The 21,977-nt window shown below is 41.7% G+C and overlaps 2 protein-coding genes across 14 annotated transcripts in view; one reads left to right on the top strand and one right to left on the bottom strand.

Moving 5' to 3' along the window:
- The first annotated feature begins 1,285 nt into the window (after nucleotides 1–1,285).
- On the top strand, nucleotides 1,286–21,214 carry FSD2 (fibronectin type III and SPRY domain containing 2). Of its 3 annotated transcripts, none has more exons than XM_046899153.1 (13): nucleotides 1,286–1,428; nucleotides 3,410–4,188; nucleotides 4,269–4,364; nucleotides 5,338–5,571; nucleotides 6,979–7,001; nucleotides 8,026–8,147; nucleotides 9,206–9,361; nucleotides 10,282–10,416; nucleotides 11,195–11,348; nucleotides 12,577–12,710; nucleotides 14,893–15,025; nucleotides 17,311–17,487; nucleotides 19,734–21,214. In XM_046899153.1, the coding sequence occupies exons 2-13, from the start codon at nucleotides 3,451–3,453 to the stop codon at nucleotides 19,984–19,986; spliced, it is 2,355 nt and encodes a 784-aa protein (XP_046755109.1). In that variant the 5' UTR covers nucleotides 1,286–1,428; nucleotides 3,410–3,450; the 3' UTR covers nucleotides 19,987–21,214. The 3 variants fall into 3 exon arrangements, with proteins under 3 accessions (XP_046755109.1, XP_046755110.1, XP_004943876.2); XM_046899154.1 differs by having other exon boundaries at nucleotides 1,286–1,440; XM_004943819.5 differs by lacking the exon at nucleotides 1,286–1,428 and adding an exon at nucleotides 1,540–1,735.
- The window catches only part of PDE8A (phosphodiesterase 8A), a 141,503-nt gene continuing 140,607 nt past the window's right edge, over nucleotides 21,082–21,977 (bottom strand). For all 11 annotated transcript variants that reach the window (XM_046899148.1, XM_040706767.1, XM_040706766.1 and 8 more), the window contains one exon: nucleotides 21,082–21,830. The gene's annotated coding sequence lies outside the window, so the exon portion shown is untranslated. The remainder of the gene's footprint in view (nucleotides 21,831–21,977) is intronic.

The raw sequence follows: 21,977 nt of genomic DNA, 5'->3' as shown, positions 1-21,977 counted from the left end.
TAAAGCTGACACTACTGATTTTTCAGTAGATGAAAGCCTGTGAGATATTGTAGATTAACAACAAAGAGGCATAAATAAGGTCCCATCTGAAAAATTAATAAAATCTGTCTGACAGCATAAATGTTAACATTCCTGCAAACGCTGCATCATTTATGTGAAAATATTTCTGCTCTGATCTTGCAGATGATAGAGACACTATCAGCAGTAATGAGATTATGACTACATGGGTAATTAACTTGTAATTCCTTACTGAAACAGCCAACAGTTGTACTGCTAAAAATGTGAGGAAATGACACCAAGTATAATTGGAATGGAGGAAAAAGCAGAGCTCTGTCAAGATGCAATGGACATTTCCCATCGCACTGCCCTCTGAGCTCAAGAAGTATAGACTGCGATGTCCTCAAACACACTTAAACATCTCTTGCCAGCAAGGTTAGCTCACTAGCAGGTTTACAAGCAGAACGTTAGGTATTCTGGACAACTGAAAGTTTTGTGGGTTTGAGTGGGTACATAGAGCTCAAGTAATCATAGTAATCACAATGGTCAGCAGTAATGTGTGCCTATTTTTTATCAGGTGATCCATTGCTAAGCACAGACTGAAGGGTTATTTTTTCTGAGAAACCCCTCCCCTGGCTTGGCCATTAGCCTCTTGCTTGACTATAAATAGCTTTCCAAAGGCCCAGCATACGCACACAGAGTGGGGACTGTGTATATATATAAGTGCATGTCATGCATTTTTTTCCCCCTAAATTCTGGTGTTTTTTAGATTTTCCTATATATCTTTTCTAGAATCTGATCTTGATTCCAACTTAAGTCACTAGCAACGTTTCTAGTAATTCGATACACACATAGATTTTGCCATAAAACTTTTGCAAAGAACAACACAGACATTTCAATTTAACTGTTCTGCTGTATGCATGTGTATATCCATTTGAGTTTGTTTGTGAAGAACACACATTTTGTGCATGCAACACAAGATAATGTGCCTAGAACTACAGCCTTGGAAATCATGTCTAGAGTCAATGACTGCACTCTGCTGGATTTGTTAATATCAGCTCAGAAACTAAGTGTGTGCTCTGGCTTTAGAGAGGGGTCTGTATAAGTGTTCCAAGCAGTCTGGCTCCAGGAATCACATAGAACCATCAGAGCCTTTTCTCAGTGGATGGCGTTCGTCCTGGTGACACTCAAGTAGTGTGCTGCTCAAGGACAGCTGGGGCACATCTATATTTGTGCCATTGCTCATTGCTGGCATGTCCCTATCTGAGGAAAGAGGCAGTCTAGAGTTACTGCAATAAGTCTTCCAACCGCAGTCATAGGAAAGTGGCAGGGAATTGCTTTTGTGTGAATTATTTTTTACTATGGGAAATAAATGTGAAGTTTGATATCATCTGAGCTATCAGAAGAATTTATGACGTCTTAAGATAGAAGGCAAGTTTTTAGGTAGTAACATTCTTTGCTGTATTTTTTTCATTATTGATGGTCATGGACTTAAACATTCTTCACTGTAATTGTATCTGCGTCTGTAAACTGAGCAAACGTATCATCTGAAAATCTTATTTCGGCAGCAAGGTTCCAGACAAGCTTAATTATGCTCATTTTAATTTATATAATTTAATCTTATTTTGGTAGGAAAAATACTTGTTCACTTTTTTAGTTAGTTGTAGCTTGCAAAGCAAGACTTACTGTTCCAATTATGGGGGAAAAAGTCTTTGTGGGAGCCAGACAACATTTGCTGGTATGTTTCAAGACCTTTACTCTGTTCCACATATTAGAATTTGCATGATTTATTTTATCAGCTGTAGCATAAATAATAGTATTTCTGCATAACTCCTGTGTTTTTTTTCTGTAGTAAGAAATTGTTAGCTATAGAATCTACGTTCATTTCTGCAGTGCCAGAAGAGAAGAGTGAACTTCTGTGTATAATTTCTTAGAGATCTAGGGGGCTGGACTGTTTTCAGTCATTGATATCCAACCGGAGAGTGGGGAATTTCTTAGCATTTTTCACCAGTTCAATAAGTATCTTTCTAATAAGTCATGAATTTGTTGACATTGATAGCTAAGTAATCCTCAGGAATATTAGTAAAATACTGCTGAAACAGATTTGAGGTGATAGCAAGTACTTGTAACTATGAAGACTGTAAAAAGTAGTTTAAAAGCAAAGCTTATGTGAAAGCTTCTGCAGAAGCTCCTAAAATCCTGACGAGTGATTTTTTGCTGACTGAACTTTTAGCTTTTTGGGTTTTTTGTTTGTTTGTCTGTTTCTGTGAGAAAATGGTTTCCAAGATTTTGTCTGTTTCACTGAATTAGGACTAGATGTAACTATAGATTCATTAATATTTGGCTGAAATATCTCCACAAACTCTGCTAGCTGTAGTAGTCAATTGCTAGAAAAACAGAATTGAGTAGTTTCGCAGCCATGATTTTGCTGAGTGGTGGAGGGCTGGGGGGATGTTGCAGCTCTGACAGAGCACCTGGTGGTCTCCCTGTACCAGCATTATTTCATTTGTTGTTATTAATAGCGGGATGTTGGGAAGGAGTGGGCCTGGGGAGTCAGAATTAAGATTGCCTTTGTACCTTTAATGTTGTCCCACACACATCTGCTTTATCATGCAGCTTTGCATTTCACATCCATATGCTCTTTTCACACCTCCCACATGGCACAGGATGGATGAAGTATGCAACCTCCAGGTCAGATCAGGCTTCTCTCAGTTCAAGGGTCTGCCTTGCTTCCTGGAGACTACATCATTTATCATGGGGATTATCATGGATCTTTTTCTGCAAACTTCATTTATGTTAAAAAATATATTTTCACAACACCTGAGAATCTCCAAAGGGCAGAATTTATCCCTGTTCTATGGAAAGGACTGGAGAACTGGAGTGAGAATAAAGCTAAAAGGAACATCAAGTTTCAATTTCAGGAAAGACAACCTGAAAAATCTAGAACAGGAGTTTTCAGGTCATTAGCTAACGTTTTATGAGGCATCAGTGGTCACAAGAGAGGGCATCCTACAGGATGCCTGAACGACAGTTTGGAAACAGTGCTTGACAGCAGCTGAAGGGTGGACAAACCTCAGATCAGTCCATCTCCAATTGTACAGAACACCACTAAATGCACTTGAAGCACATCCCATTGTAGAGCTGAAGATGGGACTACTACACAGCTTGGAATTTAGATGTCAGGTCACAGATGAGTCACTCATGCACACTAAAGACAGCCCTCTGCTGTACTTTGCACAGAAGTGAGAAAAGCCAAGCAGCCCACTAGGAATTGAAGCTTTAGCCTTTCCCATGCCTACCTCTAGGCCCAGAACTGTCCTCAGCCAAATCTATTCCTTTCTACATTGTTAAGAAAGAACATGTCACACTTGATATCTAAGCATATAGCTAGTATTTTTCTTTTCTGTTACAGGACTGAGACTCATCATCTCAAAAGCCTCACAGAGGATACCAATGTCATCCAGACCTGTCAGTGCAAGAGAGTATGAAAGTAGTGATCAATTTCCCGGTCATTCAGCTTCTCCACCAGTCCCAAATTCTAGTGAAACTGAAGGCTTGATATTTTATCACATGGATCTTTATGGATCAAATGAGAGGTTTGATATCTTTCCTGAAGAGCCGTCTGGTCAAGGAAGCAGATTTCTGGGAAATACCAGAAGGGAATCTGCACTGAGTAGTGAAAAATGTCAGAACTCACATGAAGCTGGATATGACATGGAAAAGGAGGTTGCAGAGCTGGCCAAGATGTATGGGCTTGATGAGGACAGAGAAAAAGAACTTGAGCTTCTTGGAGGACATCTGGAGACAGTGGGCAGTAAATGGCTACCTGCTCACACACAAAAATCAGGACTGCAAGACTCTGTATATAATAGATCAAAAAGCAGCTCACCAGTGAAAGATCAAAGTAAAAGCACAAAGCACCAGGAACTTCCTGATGAAGTTTCTCAAGATGAAGATCAGCACAAAGCCAGAACAGAGAATGAAGCTGATAGCCACACATGGTTCAGAGAGGGGCTTAGCAGCAGTGGCGTGTCGGATGAGCGGAGCAGCCAGGCTGTCAGTGAGGAGGAAGAAATGGCAGATGTTTTTTGCTGTACTTGCAAGATACCAATCCGAGCTTTTGACAAACTGTTTGGTGAGCACAAGGATCATGAAGTGGCTCAGTTATCTAGTGCTGTGGAAAGTGAAAAGGTAAGAACAGAATAGGTACACCGTGGTGCCTCTAAAGAGTGTTTGGACATACTGAGATTCATGTTGGGTTTTTCTGGTAGGAGGAGATTCACAAAAACATGTGCAAATTGGAAGAGCAGATTGCTCAGGTGGAAAACTTTGCCAGTCACTTGGAAGAGATCTTCATTACTGTAGAGGTAAGGCATTTCTTCTTGGGTTAACACTTTGGTACTGGGCTTGGAAAAGTTTTGACAGTCACGGTATATAGTAGTTAATGGCATAAGTAATTACAGTAACGGAGCACAGAGTTATCTTGAGGTTTGCCTGGACTGAAGTACTCAGGAAAATTCATCCCAAACTTTTTATTTATTTATTTTTTAGATGGGCTAGTAAAAACACATTAAACCACTTGCATTCAGAAATAAAGCCATTCCCACTCAGCTTAACGTGATTTTAAGTGGCCAAGGATTGTGATATAACAAACCCATCCACAGTATACTATCTGTCCTTACACTGTTTCATTTACAGAAGCCTTTGGGCCAGTTGCATCAAGACACAGCACTTCAGTGTTTATGCTCCTGCATGGCTGATGTTAACTTGGCCCTGGGGGAGGGTGGCCCAGCTGGCTTCAAGTCAGATGGAAGAAGTAACTGTGTTCTCTCTACTGCATGTGGCACTAAAGAACATCGGTGCCTGAGCAGTGGGCAGCTGCTGTCAATAGAGTCTTGTTGTCTCCTTAAATCTTACTTCCTGATGCTTTCTCCAGCAGTGAGTGAGGATACCAGCATTAACTGCTCAGCTCCCCCCAGAGCAAATCCAGAGATCCAACTGGGTTGCCATGGTTTCTCTAGTGAAAGGACATGCTTGGCTGTGTAGGCAGAAATACTTGGGAGATTATGGCTAGGATAATTCCCAAGCAGTGCTTCCTGGGTTTAGGTTGGAGACAGTTCTGATGCTCATGATGTCTGGAACCAACTCTGACACTCTTTTTAGCCTCAGTGAGGGTGAATGATTAGTAAAAATGCAAATTAGTCAAGTAACATCTTCTGCTTACTACTAGCATTGCATCCCTGGCAAGAAGAATTTAAGGCAGGCCCAAGAAAGACTTTTCTTTGGCTGAGTTATGGTTCAGGTCTGACGCCAAACAACAAAACTCCAAATGCCTTGCAGGAGAATTTTGGGAGGCAGGAGCAGAACTTCGAGGTTCATTACAACGATGCAGTGCAAGTGCTTGCTCAGAAATATGAAGAACAGTTGGAAGCACTGGGGGAAGAGAAGAAGCAGAAGTTGGAAGCACTGTATGAGCAGCTGGTCAGTTGTGGGGAACATCTTGACACTTGCAAGGAGCTGATGGACACAACCCACAAGCTTTACCAGGAAAATGACAAAGTCACTTTTATGAAGGTAAGGAGCTTTGACTGGCAAGACCTCTTCTAAATGCTTTTTGCTGCTTGCAGTTAGTTTCCAGCTGGGAAGTCCCCAAGCAACCTAATTGCTAGAGAGAATTTGGGGTGCCTGGTCCATGTGCTGTTGCTGCTCCAGGTGTTTGGCACGGTGGCACTGACTTAGCAAGACAATGGATCCAAAAAACAGCTGCAGGGGCAGATGTTTGTCACTTGATTGCTCAACGGTTTATGAGTCTTCGTAGGGTTTAGAGAAAAGATACCTCTCTAAAAAGCTTATCTCAGGAAACTCTGGAAATGCTTACTGGTGTTCATTGCCTTGTTCAGGCTCAGCTTCCTTGCTGTACACCAGGAACACAGCAGACAGGCTGATGCATCCACTTTGGAAGATGTTTCTTTTTCTGCTCATTTTGTTGAACAGTTCAGCTGAACAGGAGGCTCCAAACTAAATTAATTCTGAGCTCCTGCAAAGTGATGGATGAATCCCACTGTCAAGAAGGTGTTGAGAACTATTTTTCTTAGCAGGTGGAAAAATAATTGGAAAAAAATACAAGAATTTTCACTGCTGATTAGTGATTGCTCTAAACTGAGTTGTCCTGTGACTTGGCTGAGTGGGAGCATTTCTATAGCATAGCTACAGTAACTACTGAACTGGACAGCAAACAAAACACCCCTCCAACACCTCCCATTTGTTCCAATGGAACAACTTTGCTGTGTCAGTCCAACCAGTTGAGCTCTTTTCATGAGCTGACTCTTCCCTTTGCATCCCTGGCAATAACCTTATTTTCTCCGTATCTCATAGTTTTATATTAGTCATAAGAACCATTATTCCAGTCTTTTAGGGGTGGGTCTGAGGCTCCTCTCAGTGAATAGATTTTGCTCTTGAGCTCTCAGCAGCTTAGGTCTCTCCAGGGACCAAATGTCTGCCTTCAAGAGAAATGGCCACACTCTGTCCCACTGACTGCAGACCAGTGCTGGCCCTGGGTCTAACGGACTGTTCACAGTATGGCTCCTGGGTGGATAAATTATAGTAGTAATTCTTAGACTCCCTCCACTGCAGATCCTTTCACAGTTATTTTTCCCAACATCACTGGCTTCTGTTTGTAAAGGATCTGTTGGGACTTTGGACACTTGAGGAAGGAAAGACTCTAGAGTCTAAATGAGTAGATGCTGGTAAGCGCTTGATGTTGCACGCTATCATAAATTGACCTAGGATACACTTGAATGGGCTGCTACGCAAGGCTTTGCTCCTAGGGCTGAATGAGAGCCAACTAACTTACTCTAAAGGCTGCACTTGGAACAAATTCATACAGCACGGGTCAACAGCATGATGTAGTCTGCTTTGGCCTTATGCAAAAAATGTATCTTTTCTGTCTTTAATGCAAACTCTCTTTTTTTTTCCCGACAGGAAGCAGTAACCATGGTTGACAGGTACTATCACAGTCTGGGATTTTGTGTCACATTTCTTCCTGCTAATTGGATCTATTTTTGGGGACAAATTGCATGTTCTAGACTCCATTCAGGCACACAGATTTCACCTGAGCTAGCAGACACATTGAAATGTTTGTATTATGTGTTCAAAATGCACTAAGAAAAGTTGCTCAAAGAAGTTCAACATTCAAAACTAGTTTTGAGCTAATTTCAAAAAAAAAAAAACCTATAAGGAGAGTTAGAACATGAATAAATCACTGTTTTCAGCTTAGTCATAAGGAATCGATTTCAGTGACTGAGAAACAGGATTTCTAAAGACCGTGAAAGAAAGGCTCTGGATACAAATCTGCCTAAAACTGGTGTCCCTAACTAGATTAACAACAAGCTTATTTATGCATTAATATAGCAGGGTGGGAAGTCAAGCTGTGGGTGCTCAAGACAGACCATGAAAGCTGTTACAGCAGCTGGAAGAAATCTTAAGGCATGCTAAATCATTTGCAAAAAAAAAAAAATATATAGACAGATAGATATATATATTGACTGTCATCCATGATGAAAACACACAGAAAAGTTACTCATCTGTTTTGAATTTACACCACCAACAGCCGTAAACTGCGGAATTAGTGAGAAAGTCAGGAATTCTAAATAACAGGATGAAAATTGTAGAGCTAATGGCTTGCCTCCCACTGAGGGCTGCTAGGGGAAATCTCACTCACCTCAGTAGGAGTGCGCTGCAGCCACCTCACTGCATGAGTGGAACAGACAAAGTGTGGTCCTTCAGTCCCATCTGCATCCAGCTATTTAGATTTGGCATTTTGGAGCAATGATCTGATGTGTGGCCACACATATCCAAGCAAAGAGCATGGGGAGGCTGAGTTTTGTGCAGCTATGGAAACACTGTTCAAAGGAAATAGCTGTTATTTTAGAGTTCGCTGTTTTCCTCTTGACAATAGATTAATAGATAACAGAATGGTATCTCCAATACTGTGACATTCCAAATAGATGTTTTTTCTTATTATTATAGATTGGAAAAATTCTTAAAGAAAGAAGTGAACTTAAAGCTTTCAACACATCCAGACTTCGAAGAGCGTGCCATAGATTTCTCAGAAGTTGAACAGCTAATGAACTCCATTAATACTATTCCAGGTATTCTTCCTATCTGATCATTATTTTAGACCTATTTACATTTAATTAAGTACATGCATTAAACAGAAGCCCATTACTGCTTTTAAAGGAAAACTGCTAAGGCAGAGTTACCTTCTCTCTAGTTTACCCCCTAGATATTTTTTGTTTGCGTGTATGGTCAGAGATTCAGGAAGCTATTATTGGATTTCTTTTATTCATTTGTTTTCAGTATAAAATTACCAGAACTTTCACGTTTGGTCTTCCTTGCTTTTTGCTGGGTGATTTCCTAGAAGACTCACAAAAACTCACCCCTTCTGTTCAAGGATCAGACATGCTGAGTTTGGTGATAAATTGTCCTTCCTTGTAATCGCTTGAAGAAAGTAGAGAGGGGCACAGGCTGTATTAAACAACCTGATCAGATTCCATATTACCGTGGCTTGCTCCTCTGCCACTTGGCAAATATTTTTCCTGTCACCCACAGAAGCCAGAGCAAAACCCAAACAATTTCCTAATGATTTAAAAAACGAAAAAGAAAATGTGAGAGTAAACAATTTCTGGCACATTGCAAATAGTAGTAGCCAGACAATACATTTTTTTCTGCACATACACTGTGGTGTTTTGTTGTTGTTTTCTTTTTAAAATAAAGTAGCATTTACCACTAGTTTGTTTGTGCTGCTGACCCTGTGTTGGAACACTTTTCCTTCATCTTTCCTCTACTGGATCCCCAGCAGCAGGGCTAGTCCACAGTGGCGCATAGTCCTGAAGGGCTATACTAGTTGGCTGGAGAAAAGCAGCTCTCGGAGGCAGGAGAGAGGAAGTTTACAGAGGGGTGGGTTGAGATTTATGTTATTTTGTTGTTTTGATTTTAAGCAAGACTTAAGTTCATACACCAGAGGCCTGATCGTCATCTCCAAATATTTAACAGATCAGCTCCTAACTTTTCTCAGTGTCAGAGGAATATGACTTTATTCAGAGCCCAAACTTAGTGTTTACTCTTTTGTGGGAGAAGCGTTTGCCAGTGAATAACAGAACATGCTTCTTATACTTTCCAAAAAATGACACGTTTTTCCCCCCTGCAGCTCCTTGTGCCCCCGTGATCAATCCCCAGGCTCCCAATGCAGCAACTGGCACCTCCCTGAGAGTTTGCTGGGGCCTATTCTCAGATGACACTGTGGAGTGCTACCAGCTGTGCTATAAACCAGTGAGCAATGAGAGACACAGTGATGAACAAGCAGGTAAAGGAAACCGAGAAACAAGGGGACACCTCAGTCCCTGCTGACAAAACAACTGGTTCCAAAGTGCTCCTGGATTTTGCTGTGGCAACCAGTGCACCTTCTATAGCTCCTCTCCCTGCTACCAGCATATGTGCCACCATAGCTCTAGCTTCTGGCTTCGTCAATCTTCCGCTGCTAGGCCTGCCATGCTGCCAGCTGCAGCAGGACCCGTCACAGAAGCAGGAGCAGCTGGGATAAAAGGAATGGGAAGGGGGCAGATAGAGACAGGTCTCAACAAAAGCATTTCCTTTCGGGGAGCAGGAACTACATTTAAACACACATGCATGACATAAATTGCAAAGCACTGTATTTTTAGAAAGTAAATCATCATATTATCAACATGCCTGCTTAAACCCCCACAGTCATTTTATGGTTTATCTCAATGCTAATAATAGGTTGTAACACCCTATCACCTACACACTCAAAAAAAAGAACCATTGGACCATCCAAAAATATCCTGGATTTATGATAAAACTGCATTTGCTAATAATAGTGTTTCAGAACCTTTTACTGAAAACACCCAGAACTTCTCCAGCTAAAGAACTCCACAGTGCCAAACAGACAGTTCAAAAAGAGAAGCAGAACCTGTCCAAATTTCATAAAGCAAAGAATGAGAAATGAGTAATGAAATTGCTTCAGCTGGAAGGAGCTGACCAGATGGCATCCCCAGTGATGTTGCTCCTATAGAGACTGAAGCATTATCTGATCTCTGCCTTCTAAGAGGAAGGCATGGTGAAGCAGCCTAATCAAAGGGTAGGGGGAATAGGAGCTCTTGAACTCAGCACACAAAATAAGCCACAACTGCATTATTTTAGGAGGCTCTGGGGGAGGGTTTGTAACTGTGTAAAGGCACTGTAAATGTTTTGTTGTTTCCATTTCAGAGCATATGCTAAAAGTCAAAGAAACATACTGCACCATTTCTAATCTGTTGCCGAATACACAGTATGAGTTTTGGGTCAGTGCTTCAAATGCTTCAGGCATCAGCCCACCAAGTGAAAGAGCTGTTTATGTAACAGGTAAACATATTTTGTTCATGTGACTGTGTAGTCTTCATAGTGGAATTCACAGTAGCCTCTGGATTTTATGCCAGTGATGTTTTCTGGGTGCTTTGTTTCCTCTGGAGCAAGTTTTCTGACTACAGGGGAGTTTCTTACTTTTATCTGGAGAGCCTATCAGGCCAATTGCCCCTTTCTTAGAATTTAAGCAATGGAAGCACAGAGATGGAATAACTTATCTAAGTATAAACTTATAGGAGAGCTGGGAATAGGGCTCAAATCTCACAATTCTTCCAGGAGGATTCCAGCCATCCTTTTATTGCTCTGTAGGTATTTCATGAGGTCACTTGCTATGCTGTCCTTTGTAACTGCAGTTTAGTCAAGCACATTTCAATTAGTATGGCTTGTCTTCAGTAACTCTTGTGCCGGTAAAAAAAAAAGAAATAGATCCCAGTTCTCTTTTGTGAAATTCTGATATCAAATTGAGCAAGTCAGAGTGAGACTTTTAAGCATTCATTCCAGAAATCTTTGACATCTCAGAGCAGAGAAGGAATACGCCTTTATAGCTAAGGTAAAAACAATGAGGGAAAGGATGTATAACCCATCTCTGTCATTGTTCATTCTCTGACTAATTATCCTGGAAATTTATAGTCCAACTGAAGTTTTTTAATAGTACTATTGATCACCATGCCTACTCTTTATTGTCCTCTGGGGAGGTAGATTTCTTTGACTATATATTGCGGCATTTGCAAATATCTAGAAGCAATTGCTTAAATTGCTCTTTCCCCCCCTTTTTTAGCTCCTTCACCACCTATCATTAAGAGTAAAAAGATACGAAGCTGTGAAAATGCAGCACTCGTGTGCTGGGAATCTAGAGACGTTAATCCTGTTGATTCCTACACGGTCGAATTGTCCAAGCTGACAGATGAAGAAAATGGTGATATTATTACTGAGTGAGTCACTGCTCTACCAAGTCCACAACCTGTAGTGATGAAACCATTCCAAGTCATATGGCTTCAGGTAGCACTAAGAAAGGATCCATGGCCCTTTGGTCAAAAGCCAAAGGCAATTTATTTAGAAAAGTGCAAGTCTAAGGCTGTGCAGAACAACTTCTGGGGAACAGAGGACAATACTGGGCTGAAGAAATGAATTTCATGATAAGCATTTTGGTAGCCAAGGATTGGATTTCCTTGGAGTAGGGAGCAGAAAAACTCAGATGTAATTAGGAACTAACCTTGACATTATCAGTAACAGTAACATCAGGCACATATATTCAAGCTTTTGATTCTTAAAAAATGTACTGAATTAAAGTCAGGCCAAACCACATGGCTATGGAGGTCCCAGAGTGGCACTATAAGAAACAAGCAGCTGGGTTAGCTCTGTATTTCAGTATATCAAGGTACAGTGAAAGAAACTTCTCATTCTTTTTAAATTTTTTCATGCTATCCTTAACCCAGCCAAAATGGAGAAGTACATAAAATCTAAAATCACAAAAATGCAGTTCTGTTACAATGACAAACAGATACCATCTCCCATCTTAAATTAAGGAAATTTAAATGAAGTTTAAATAATGTGATGCAGTTTTAAGTGATAATTATGTGAATATTTCAGAACAGATTATTTAAAATAATTTCACTTTTGTGTCTGCACACTATTCATAAACATCCTGTGGCATTTTTTCACTTTTATTCTCTGCTGAAAACAGTTTGAGGACATTTCCCATTTCACAGCTGCAAAAATATCTTTCCATATGAACTCTGAAATCTGAAAATTCAAGGTATGGTGCCTACTTGTAAGTGGTCAAACAAGATAATAGAATTTTCTCCTTCCTCTTCATTTTGCCAGGAACTTCTGTTAGGAACTGGATGTGACCACTTACAAGAAGCAAACTTAAAATTTGTTTTACATTTAGGAATTCACCTTTAGAAACATTCCTGTCAGTAACTGTAGTTGTATACATGTTTATGGAAAATGAATATCAAAGGCATAAGGGAAATAGCAGAAACAATGGCAAAAATCTCAGACTCTCATATCCCTACTATTAGCAACTCTTACTCAAAGAAATGAAGTCTTGTTAAAGGATTATAAAATAAGCTGATCATGTGATTTCTGCTTTGTTCAGAAAAATAACCTCAAACTTGTTCTCCAACTTATCGTATTCCATGAATTTATTTTCTGTAGATCTATTGTTGGGATTCCTAATTGTGAAGCCCTGATTCACCTGCAGCCAGCACAAAGCTATCACATTTGTGTTAAAGCCCTAAACCTGGGTGGTTCCAGTGAGAGAAGTGAACCTGTCCTGATACACACCACAGGTACTGTACAGCATGGATCAACTCCCACTTCCTGCTGTCGTGTCTATTATCTCAACAGAAATCTTCCTGCTGGTTTCAGTGGTCTCCTAATCTCTTATTTCTAATTACCCACCTGGTAACCTTTTAGAAATGAAACCAACCCCCCCCCCCCCCCCCCCCCCCCCCCACACACACACACAAAACCCCTTTTGTAACAGTAAGTGCATTGCTTTAGCTCTGTAATTCAAAAAGATTTTTGTTCGGTCCATTTGAGACTTGAAAGTTAGTAATTTCTAAACATTTAAAAAGACTAGATCAACCCAGTGCTCCTGGATATCACTGGCTTGCCAGGTTCTGACACACCAGGGAAGAGAAAGCTGAGGTGTGATTTTACTTTAGTTCAGAGATTACCTTGTAATACAGCTGCTGGAAAGTATGGCTGAGACAATTGGCGGTTTCCAGAATAATATGGATAAGCAAAACTTCTGATGTATGTATCAACACATCTCCAGCTTGGCTAGGGGAAGCTCTGAAGGCTTCTTTATCTGTTGGAAAAAGGCAGTCCAGCATTCAACTGGAAAATTTGGTTTTGGTAACTATCACAGTATTGGATTATCATCTCTGCTCTTATTGCCACGCTAGACAAGCATTAACCATCTCCCCCAAGGGGACATTAGAAGCCCTTTTCCCTCCCAGCCTCTAATCAGAGCTCAGATTAATGGCTCATAGGTAGACACCTGTTTTCATCCTTACCACTGCTATAACAGAGCTTCAGCATTACTGGGCATGTCCCAAACCTTCCGTTTCACTCACAAATGTATTTATGCCATACTTGCATCTCTTCTGCACTTACCTTCTGTGAGAGATTTGCAAATCGTTCTTATTCAGAAAGTTGACCCATGTAAGAATCTACAAATGAGCTTTAACACAGCTCTGGCTACACTGGTAACACCTCAGAAAAGAAATGGTCATTCTCAAATCCCCTAACAGGAAGACCCCCATCGTGTGACTTGTTTGTGTCTATTTCAACTACTTAAATCAAACTCAATATTTGAAATTACCCTTTCTGCTAGCACAGACACAGCATATATTTGTTTTCAGCAGCACATGCCTTTAATTACTCTGTCATTGTTTGTATTATATTTGCATTGAAGTAACTTGCAGTTTGATTATAATGATTTCATTTTGATTAGCATGGAGAGATTTAACTTCTCAGAGTCTACATTATGCAAACAGCTGTAGCAAATTGCTCTGTCAGCTGCAAGATCTCACCTTCAACACTGGGAATGACCTTTGATTCTTATTTACTCGGGTTGATACACAGCTACAGATCACGAACAGCAGCTGTGATGCACATGCCTACTCTGCAGAGTGCTGTGTCTCAGTCCTGTTTCATGAAGTCTCCAAAGGAAGAAAGACAAGTATTTTCACCTTGGCTTAACTGCCCTAACACTCTGAGGGCTGCTGTGCTAAGGAGCTGCTGAAGCACGAGGGCTGTTTTGGGCTACAGCTCCTGGGTGGTGGTGGGCACACACTACTGGGGACATTGCAGCAGCCTTTTCAGCAGTCACTTTCTGGGAAATGTAGTTCCAGAGTCTCTGGCATCAGTGGCATCCAGCCTGCATTTTGTAAAGGCAGTCAGAAAGGAGAGAGTAAACTGAGTGACTGCTGGGGAGTGAACCCCACACTGGTCTGTTGCATATGTCACCTCTGTAAGTCATTCCTTCTCTTCAAAATATGCCTAGCGTTTATGTGGAAGAGCAGAGTGATGGAGAGGACTTGAACCTCTCCACCCCTTCCTTCTACTTTCAGAGGCTAATAAAAATATATCACTTCACCTCTAAGGAAAATGACTTGGAATTAGACAGGCTATTGCAGGAAGGAGCTGTCATCTCTGAATAGCTGCTTCCTGTGCAATGCCTGCAGCTTTGAACCTTGGCTGGATTTAAAACAAGGCTAAGGCCCATTTTCTGCTTTTCAACAAGGCTGTAACTAAACAGTATTAAGCTGTAAGTTGTTCCTGTAACACCCATTTATTTGAAAATCTCAAAATGGACAACCTTGTCCTCCCAGTGTCAGCCAGATTCCTTCCAGAATGCTAGCTATTCTTTTTGTGGATCCAAACATTTCCTCCCCACCCTTGTTGCAAACCATAATGCCATGAACAGTTGCTATAGTTCTCACGCATGCTTTTCTCTTGCAGGCACCTACTTCTGTCTTAATGAGGACACAGCCCATCCTTTATTGGCAATTCTAGATGATGGATTTACAATTGCATGTGATGAACTGGAAAACCCAGAGTGTGATCTGCCCGTCTATGATAACAGCTTTACAAGGTAAACATAAAAAAAATCATTTTCACCAACTTCTATTCATTTCTGAAACAACTTCTTACTTAATTCTTTACAGAGCCCAAAGAACTCAGAACAGTGTCACACCAAAAAATAAAAAATTAAAAAAAAAATTGAAACCCATTTACTATTAACGCAGCACTAAAAAACACTTATAATTATTAGGTTCACTTTAATTATAGTGATCTAGTACTTGCACATTTTTAAGACTTGAGGAGCTACTCCTTTCTTCTGGCAGTTGCTCCCTCCTCCTTGCCCTTTTCTCTGCAGGATGTCAGGGTGATACAGACTTGTACATGAGGCTCTGCACATCCTTCCTTGGTCTCACACATGGCAATTTAAGGGCTGCTCTTATAGAGCTCTGTCACTGAACACAGAATACAGAACAACAATAACAACAACAAGAACACTTACCATTGGTGCCTTAGGCACTTGAAACTCTCCTTCAGAAGGGGTTTCTGTGGCATGGAGTATAGATATTTTTTAAATAGATGCCAGAAGTATCTGATTTGGTTTTCAGCCAGTTCTCATTGATTTTGTGAGCTGAACTCTCTCTCTCCAGCTGCTCTTTGGAACTTAAAGTTTGCTTGGAAGTCAGTGCAAGTTAGTAAAGAGGATTACAGATGCAGCCAGCTGCAGTTATGTATAAATCTACTTACGCTGGACACTTTGTGCTAAATTTGAACAGGTATTATATGCCAAAGCAAATGCCAAGGAAAGGAGAGAGCTGAATACCTACCTTTTGCTGAAAAAAGTTGCTGAGTTGGCCAACTCTTTGCTTATTTGGGCTTACAGAGTTTTATTTCAAAATAGAATTATTTGCCATTAAAGCTAGGGCCTTAGCCTGCTGAAATGTATCAGTTTCCAATCAGCACCACAGAAACAACATGTTAAGTAGGAGAGGCATCTGCAGACACATAGTAATACACAGTCACAACTTAACTCCTCCATGGAAATTCAAGGCTGTTTTTTTTTTTTGCCATGCAATGTTACTAGGGAGCTCTGTTGAAAAGAGCCAGGAGAAAAGATTTTCTTCATTAAAGTCACCGTGTTGAGTCTAAATAGGATTTCACCCACCCTTCTACAGAGTGCTTTTATGTTTCACATACACAGCCAACCAGCAGTCATCTTATTCTGAACTCTGAGGATGATTTTGATGCCACTGTAAACTCTCATAAGCCTCTTTCATGCCAAGATACTGTGGAAAAAAAACCAAAAAAAATAAAAAACTCCCATGTTGAAATGACTAATACTTGCACAAGGAAATTACATAGCAAACTCTTCTTTCTAAAGTCTGTGTGATCTTCACCAGGTAATATGCTTCTTAACCACACCAGCTCCTACAGGCTGATCCAGGTTTGCCTTGGTGGCTTTGCAACTCTCATTAGCACGGTAATGTGTTGTTCACAGATGTTTGCCATTCATTTTGCATCATTCCTTTCAAGCTGTAGCAGCACAGCCTCTCCGAGTTTCAATTTCATCAACCTTTAATCTATTCCCACTACATCTACATGCACTTCTAATGAACTGTACACTTAGTTACGTGACTGTTGCTGAGGTGGCACAAAGTACAGCCTGCACTTGCTGTTTCTGTCCTCATCAGGCCCTCATCATGCTGAATACAGTACCACTTGCAGGCAGATGAGCTCAGAGTGTTCCAGCAACAACCTTTGTCTTTTTAATTTACATCCCTACGTGATCCTCCCACAAAAGCATACATGCTGTGACTTTAGCATCCAAAACTTTAGCAGTGTTCTGAAACCTGCTATGCCCTTTGATGCAGCAATGACAGTTAATACAAATACCCTGTGTAATTTTTCTAAAGCAGAACTGGGATGTAGTCTTACAGGATTCAAGTTGCCCTCTTAAATTGAGATAGGGTGTTTTGGAAGCATTTGGTGTTGCCTGTTTTGCCCAATTTTCTTCCTTCAGAATCTACGTTTTTGCAGACTTGCATCTTCAAAGCCCTCAGTTCCTTTGACTCTGAAACTATGCTTGTAAATCAAGCTGATGGCTCTCTCTGAGCTGTGTTGTCTTTTCCTCTCCTACCCATCTTTTTAAAGGATAAGAATCACAGCTTATTGCCAAAACTTTTCATCACCCAGGTACCAGATTTATTCCAAGGTCTGTTACATGTTCAATACTTGCTTGTCTATCTTACCACAACACAGGCTAATCTTCCCCTCCCCAAGTGACCCAGGAGTTTCACATTGCCACAGTGCTCCATTCCTGATGGTAGGTGACACTTAAGTCCTGGGTTTCTCTCACAGGTGTATCGGGATCCTGGGCAGTCTGATCCCTTTTCCGGGAAAGCATTACTGGGAGGTGGAAGCTGAGGAAGATACAGAGTACAGAATTGGCGTGGCTTTTGAAAACACTCCAAGACATGGTTACCTGGGGGCAAACAACTCATCCTGGTGCATGAGGCACATCATCACACCATCAAGGTAAGGGACATGCAGGCTACAGCTCTTCTATAGGAACACCTCCTACACATACAACTGCAGGCTGAGCAGCAAAGAGCTCTTACCTGTGGGAGGCACACAGAGATCTTATATCAAAACACAGGTCAAACGCGTAAACTAGGGCCCGTGATTATTTCTACCACTGGTACTGTGAACTAGCACTGGAATGATTCTGGAACCCTTAAGCAAATCCTACTGCTTTGCGCCATTCTCACATTGAAAGGGGCAGTCCCAGGAACAAATCTGAGTACATTCCATTACAGAAGTTAGCTATAAAAGCTTTGTTAGGTCACTGAAATGCCATTGAAAGACAGCCAGTAGTAAGTCCATGTCACCTAAAAAGTATTTATCTGGATAAAAGCATTTGTAGGAAACTTGTTTTCATCTCCTCCTTCTGGAGATGCCCAACCAAACAGCTATGCCTGCATGCAGAAATGCCAGAACTCCCTCGTGTCTTAGCTGCATGCAATGGCTCTACCCTGTGCACTGACAACTGAGTTAGCATCACCTTTGAACTGCATGTGCGATTTGGGCACACCATGAAGCATCTAGGAGCAAAAAAACAAGTTCCATACCAAACGTCCTGCAGTAAATCCTACTGCCTCGGCCTGTAATGGAACTCAGATTCTAAGAGTTACCAGTGAGGTGCTGGGTCCCCTTGAACAAAGGACTGAGTGCCCCAGCACACACATTGTCAGCAGATGGTAATGATGACACAGCATGGTACCAATGCTTCCAGTCCTCCGTCTGTTAGTATGTAGGGAGAGTTTTAGATGTAGCTTGGTTGTCTAGAGCACACATTCCCAGATGCCTGCTGCTCATAGCTCCCCAGCCATTGGACTGTCGCATAACCCAAGTTCTTAGCAATGCTGACATTTGCATCCCACACAGCAAGAAATGCTGCTTAATGAGGGAGACTAAACCCACTGAAGTTAATGATTCTCCCATACACTGCAGGAAGGCTAATTTGATTTCTTTGCAACATTGATCTAAGAGGTACACTGAGGTTTGCTCTTACTCTTTTGGAGCAATAAGTATGGACTTCATGGGAGAGAAAGCAGAGCCAGGCAGTTGCTCTGTTTGAGTCACTGTCATACCCATTTCTGCAGGGAAATTTTCTAAGGTTTGTGTTGTGCGGGTGGAAGAGGTGGTTAGTGAAGAAGCTGGTCCCTGTGAAATACCACAAAACTTGCTTTACTGAATAAATCTTCTCGTTTCTCCCCAGAATGGTACATGTTCCCATAAAAGAGTCATATTTTTGGTTACAGCGTGCCATGCTAGGGACAGCTGATTGAGTAACTGTTAAAGGACCTTGGCATTATTCAAACAGTGACTACATGGGGAAGTGCTACCCTCATGACAAAGCAGTTATTTACAGAGCATCCTCCTAGCCTCCATTAGCACACAGGACAGGAATCACGATTACAGTTCACCCTTCAGTAACTGAAGACTGGAAAGTCCCCATCAACAGCACTCTGGCTGAGCAACATGAAGTCTTGTACGAAGAGCAGCCAGAAATATCATTTAGAGAACAGGGTTTGAAATATGACATCAAATAGCCTGGAGGATGCAGAGTCACACTGAGTCAGCCAGCCTCTGCCTGAGGGATTATATTCCCTCACTGCTGCTGCAGTCCGAAGGCGTTAGCATTTCCAGTTCCTGTGCCTTTGGCAGGAAAGAGGGCTCAGTACCACAGGCCCTAGAGAGTAAGTGGGCAGCACTGCGTGGCCTGGAAGGACAGGACTGAGTCATCCCATCAATTCTCTCCTTGGCTGCACCTAAAACTATGAAGCTGCAAGACTTAAAAGATCATTACGATCATAAGACAAGTGTTGCTCTGGGAAAAGCCTAACTAGCCTGGCAGAACACAGCTCCTTCACAAAGGAAAGGACATCTTCAGATAAAACTTAGTAGTTGGAAAAATGGAAAGTCCCTTTGACGTCATCCTGTCCTAAGCGTCAGTACCTGCTCATTTCCAGCCAGGTGTGGATATGAAGGCCCGTTATGTAGGCAAGGCAGGCACATCCGAGCAGAGGGATAAGGCTGTGTGGAAAAGCAGAGTACAGCATTGCTCAGCAGAGTGGATGGGACTGGAGCAATAAACATGAGATGTGGGAAGAGGGATAGGACCGTCTTCACCATGCATGCACAGCAGGAAAACATACCCTGAAACATGCCTGCGTGCAGAGTGCCATGGGGTATTTTTTGACTGTTTTTCTTACCCACAGGCACAAGTACGAATTCCTGCACAGTGGGATGACACCAGACATCAGAATTACTGTTCCCCCCACAAAGATTGGTATCCTGCTGGACTATGAAAGCTACAGACTGTCATTTTACAATGCTGATATTGCCCAGCACCTTTACACGTTCAACTCACACTTTCAGCATTATGTCCATCCCTGCTTTGCTTTGGAAACGCCTGGTACCCTAAAGGTACATACTGGTATTACAGTACCCCCATGGACTGCCCTCCTATAAGCCTGTGTTCCTCAACAGTCCTACGCACATATAACGAACACTGACAAATTCTCTTTCAGCACTGTCCCATCACCTCCCTAAAATCCAGCTCTCTCCCAGGACAGCAAAGCATCCCTGACCCAAACAATCTGCCAGGCCTAAGCCCTTGGACAATTTTATCTCATCTTAGGCAGCATTTTAGAAGAAAACCATTACAGTTACAGGACTCATCAGCACCCTGGAGCTGTTTGCAGAATTCTTTAGGGTTAGAAACAGATCCCATCCTTCCCACAAGTGACACCAAGCACCAGTGACAGATGGATTACTTGTTCCCCCAGTACCCATTTTATGTTTGGGGAACTCCCCTGTTCCACAGCAATCATTAACTCCACTCCTGTGTCCTTTGAGAAGCTAAAAATTCAACAAAAAGCCAGAACAGCAAAAGGCACAATCACCATACAGATCCTAGAGAAAGCTAAAAACACTCTAGCCATGAAGCTGATCTCACAATCAAGTATTCTTGTCGGTACACAGTCTGCACGAGATCATCAACTACACCTCTCCTGCGTGTGAACTGTTAGCACATACCATATACAGCTGGAGGACTGAAACAGTGACACTTACTGAAACAATCAAGCATGTCCTAAAGTCTCAAACATGAAAACAAACAAACAAAAAAAATCCAAAAATCATCCTTACCAAATGCCCACGCTTCTCATTTATCTAGGGAAAAAGCTAAAAACAAAAATCACATGGATGCTTTCTGCAGTGCTTGGCTGCCCATACATAGAAGTCTAAGTCATCCTTTTTTACCTTTTTTGGTGACCATCCTCACCTCCGCTTTGGTATGTTCTCCACTCACAAATTCTTTCCCCACTCCTCAGCACAAATTGCTTTTGACCTCTGATGCTGTGCCTCTGAAGCTTCAGGCCTCCATTGTGTGCTGACAGTAGCAGCACTGGCTCAGTGCTCAACCAGAACATTCTTGTTTAGACCTCATTTCCAGATTCCAGACAATTGGACAGATACCACCTGTCAAGCAGGCTTGTCTAGCTCTTAACAGCCTCACTTGTGGGTGTCAAAACTACCAGAATTTAAGCAAGAGTCGTTAACAGATAGCTTTTCAACAGATTTATTGTACATTCATTACAAAAATAATTGGTTCAAATTTTCTATTCTAGGGGTTTGTCAGGAACAGGTTGTCTCTACAATAGACACAGTCCTTATAAATAAAGCTTGGCAAAACTTACAGAGACTTGATGTAGAACTGTGTGCCAAAAGCTTGTCTGTTTTTCCCCAAATGGCTGAGAAATCAAGAGAAGAAACGTGTTACCCCAAAAGAGGCTTTGCAGAAACCATGCAAACAGGAGTGGAATATGCTCTTACAGCAGTGATTAGTACCATCTTCGCTTGCATACTGACTTGCAGCTTGCAAAACAGTGTAGCTTCATTTCTTAGCCCACCAGGAATTCACAGACTTCCAAGACAGAAAGTGCTGTTATGATTATCTTGTCAAACCTCCTATGAGGCAGGTCAGAGAATTTCAGTGTCTTGCAGTGAGCACAACGCGTGTCTCCTACAAACAGGTGACTAAGCCTGCAACCACTGTCAATGCACAGGGCACAAGGTGCCCAGGAGAGCTCTGCTAACATACTGCAAGGCTGTACCAGAGAACAGCAGCTAAAGTGTACAGTGAACAAAGTGCTAAGACAGCACCACACCGCTAGGTTGTTTTAACACCCTTTTCTCCCTTCAGTTAAAAACACATGCCTTGATTCAAGGTTCAGCTTCCATACCACGGAGCATGTTTAACCTTTATCTGCCACAACTGAACACCACGTTCTTCTTCACCATTAGAGAAAGACCTGCAAAAATAAAACAAAAAACACACAAGTATCAGAGCAGAGGTACCAGGATGACTGACACTCCTCAAGGACACCTTTACTACAGAAAGACTGCCAGGTGAACGAAGCCATTCTGATGAAAGCCTACATTCTGTTGGCCCCATCAAT

This window comes from Gallus gallus, chromosome 10 (genome assembly GCF_016699485.2).
Source record: "Gallus gallus isolate bGalGal1 chromosome 10, bGalGal1.mat.broiler.GRCg7b, whole genome shotgun sequence".
NCBI lineage: Eukaryota > Metazoa > Chordata > Aves > Galliformes > Phasianidae > Gallus > Gallus gallus.
The sequence above is the reverse complement of the archived record's forward strand: the minus strand, read 5'-3'. Positions and strand labels throughout refer to the sequence as shown.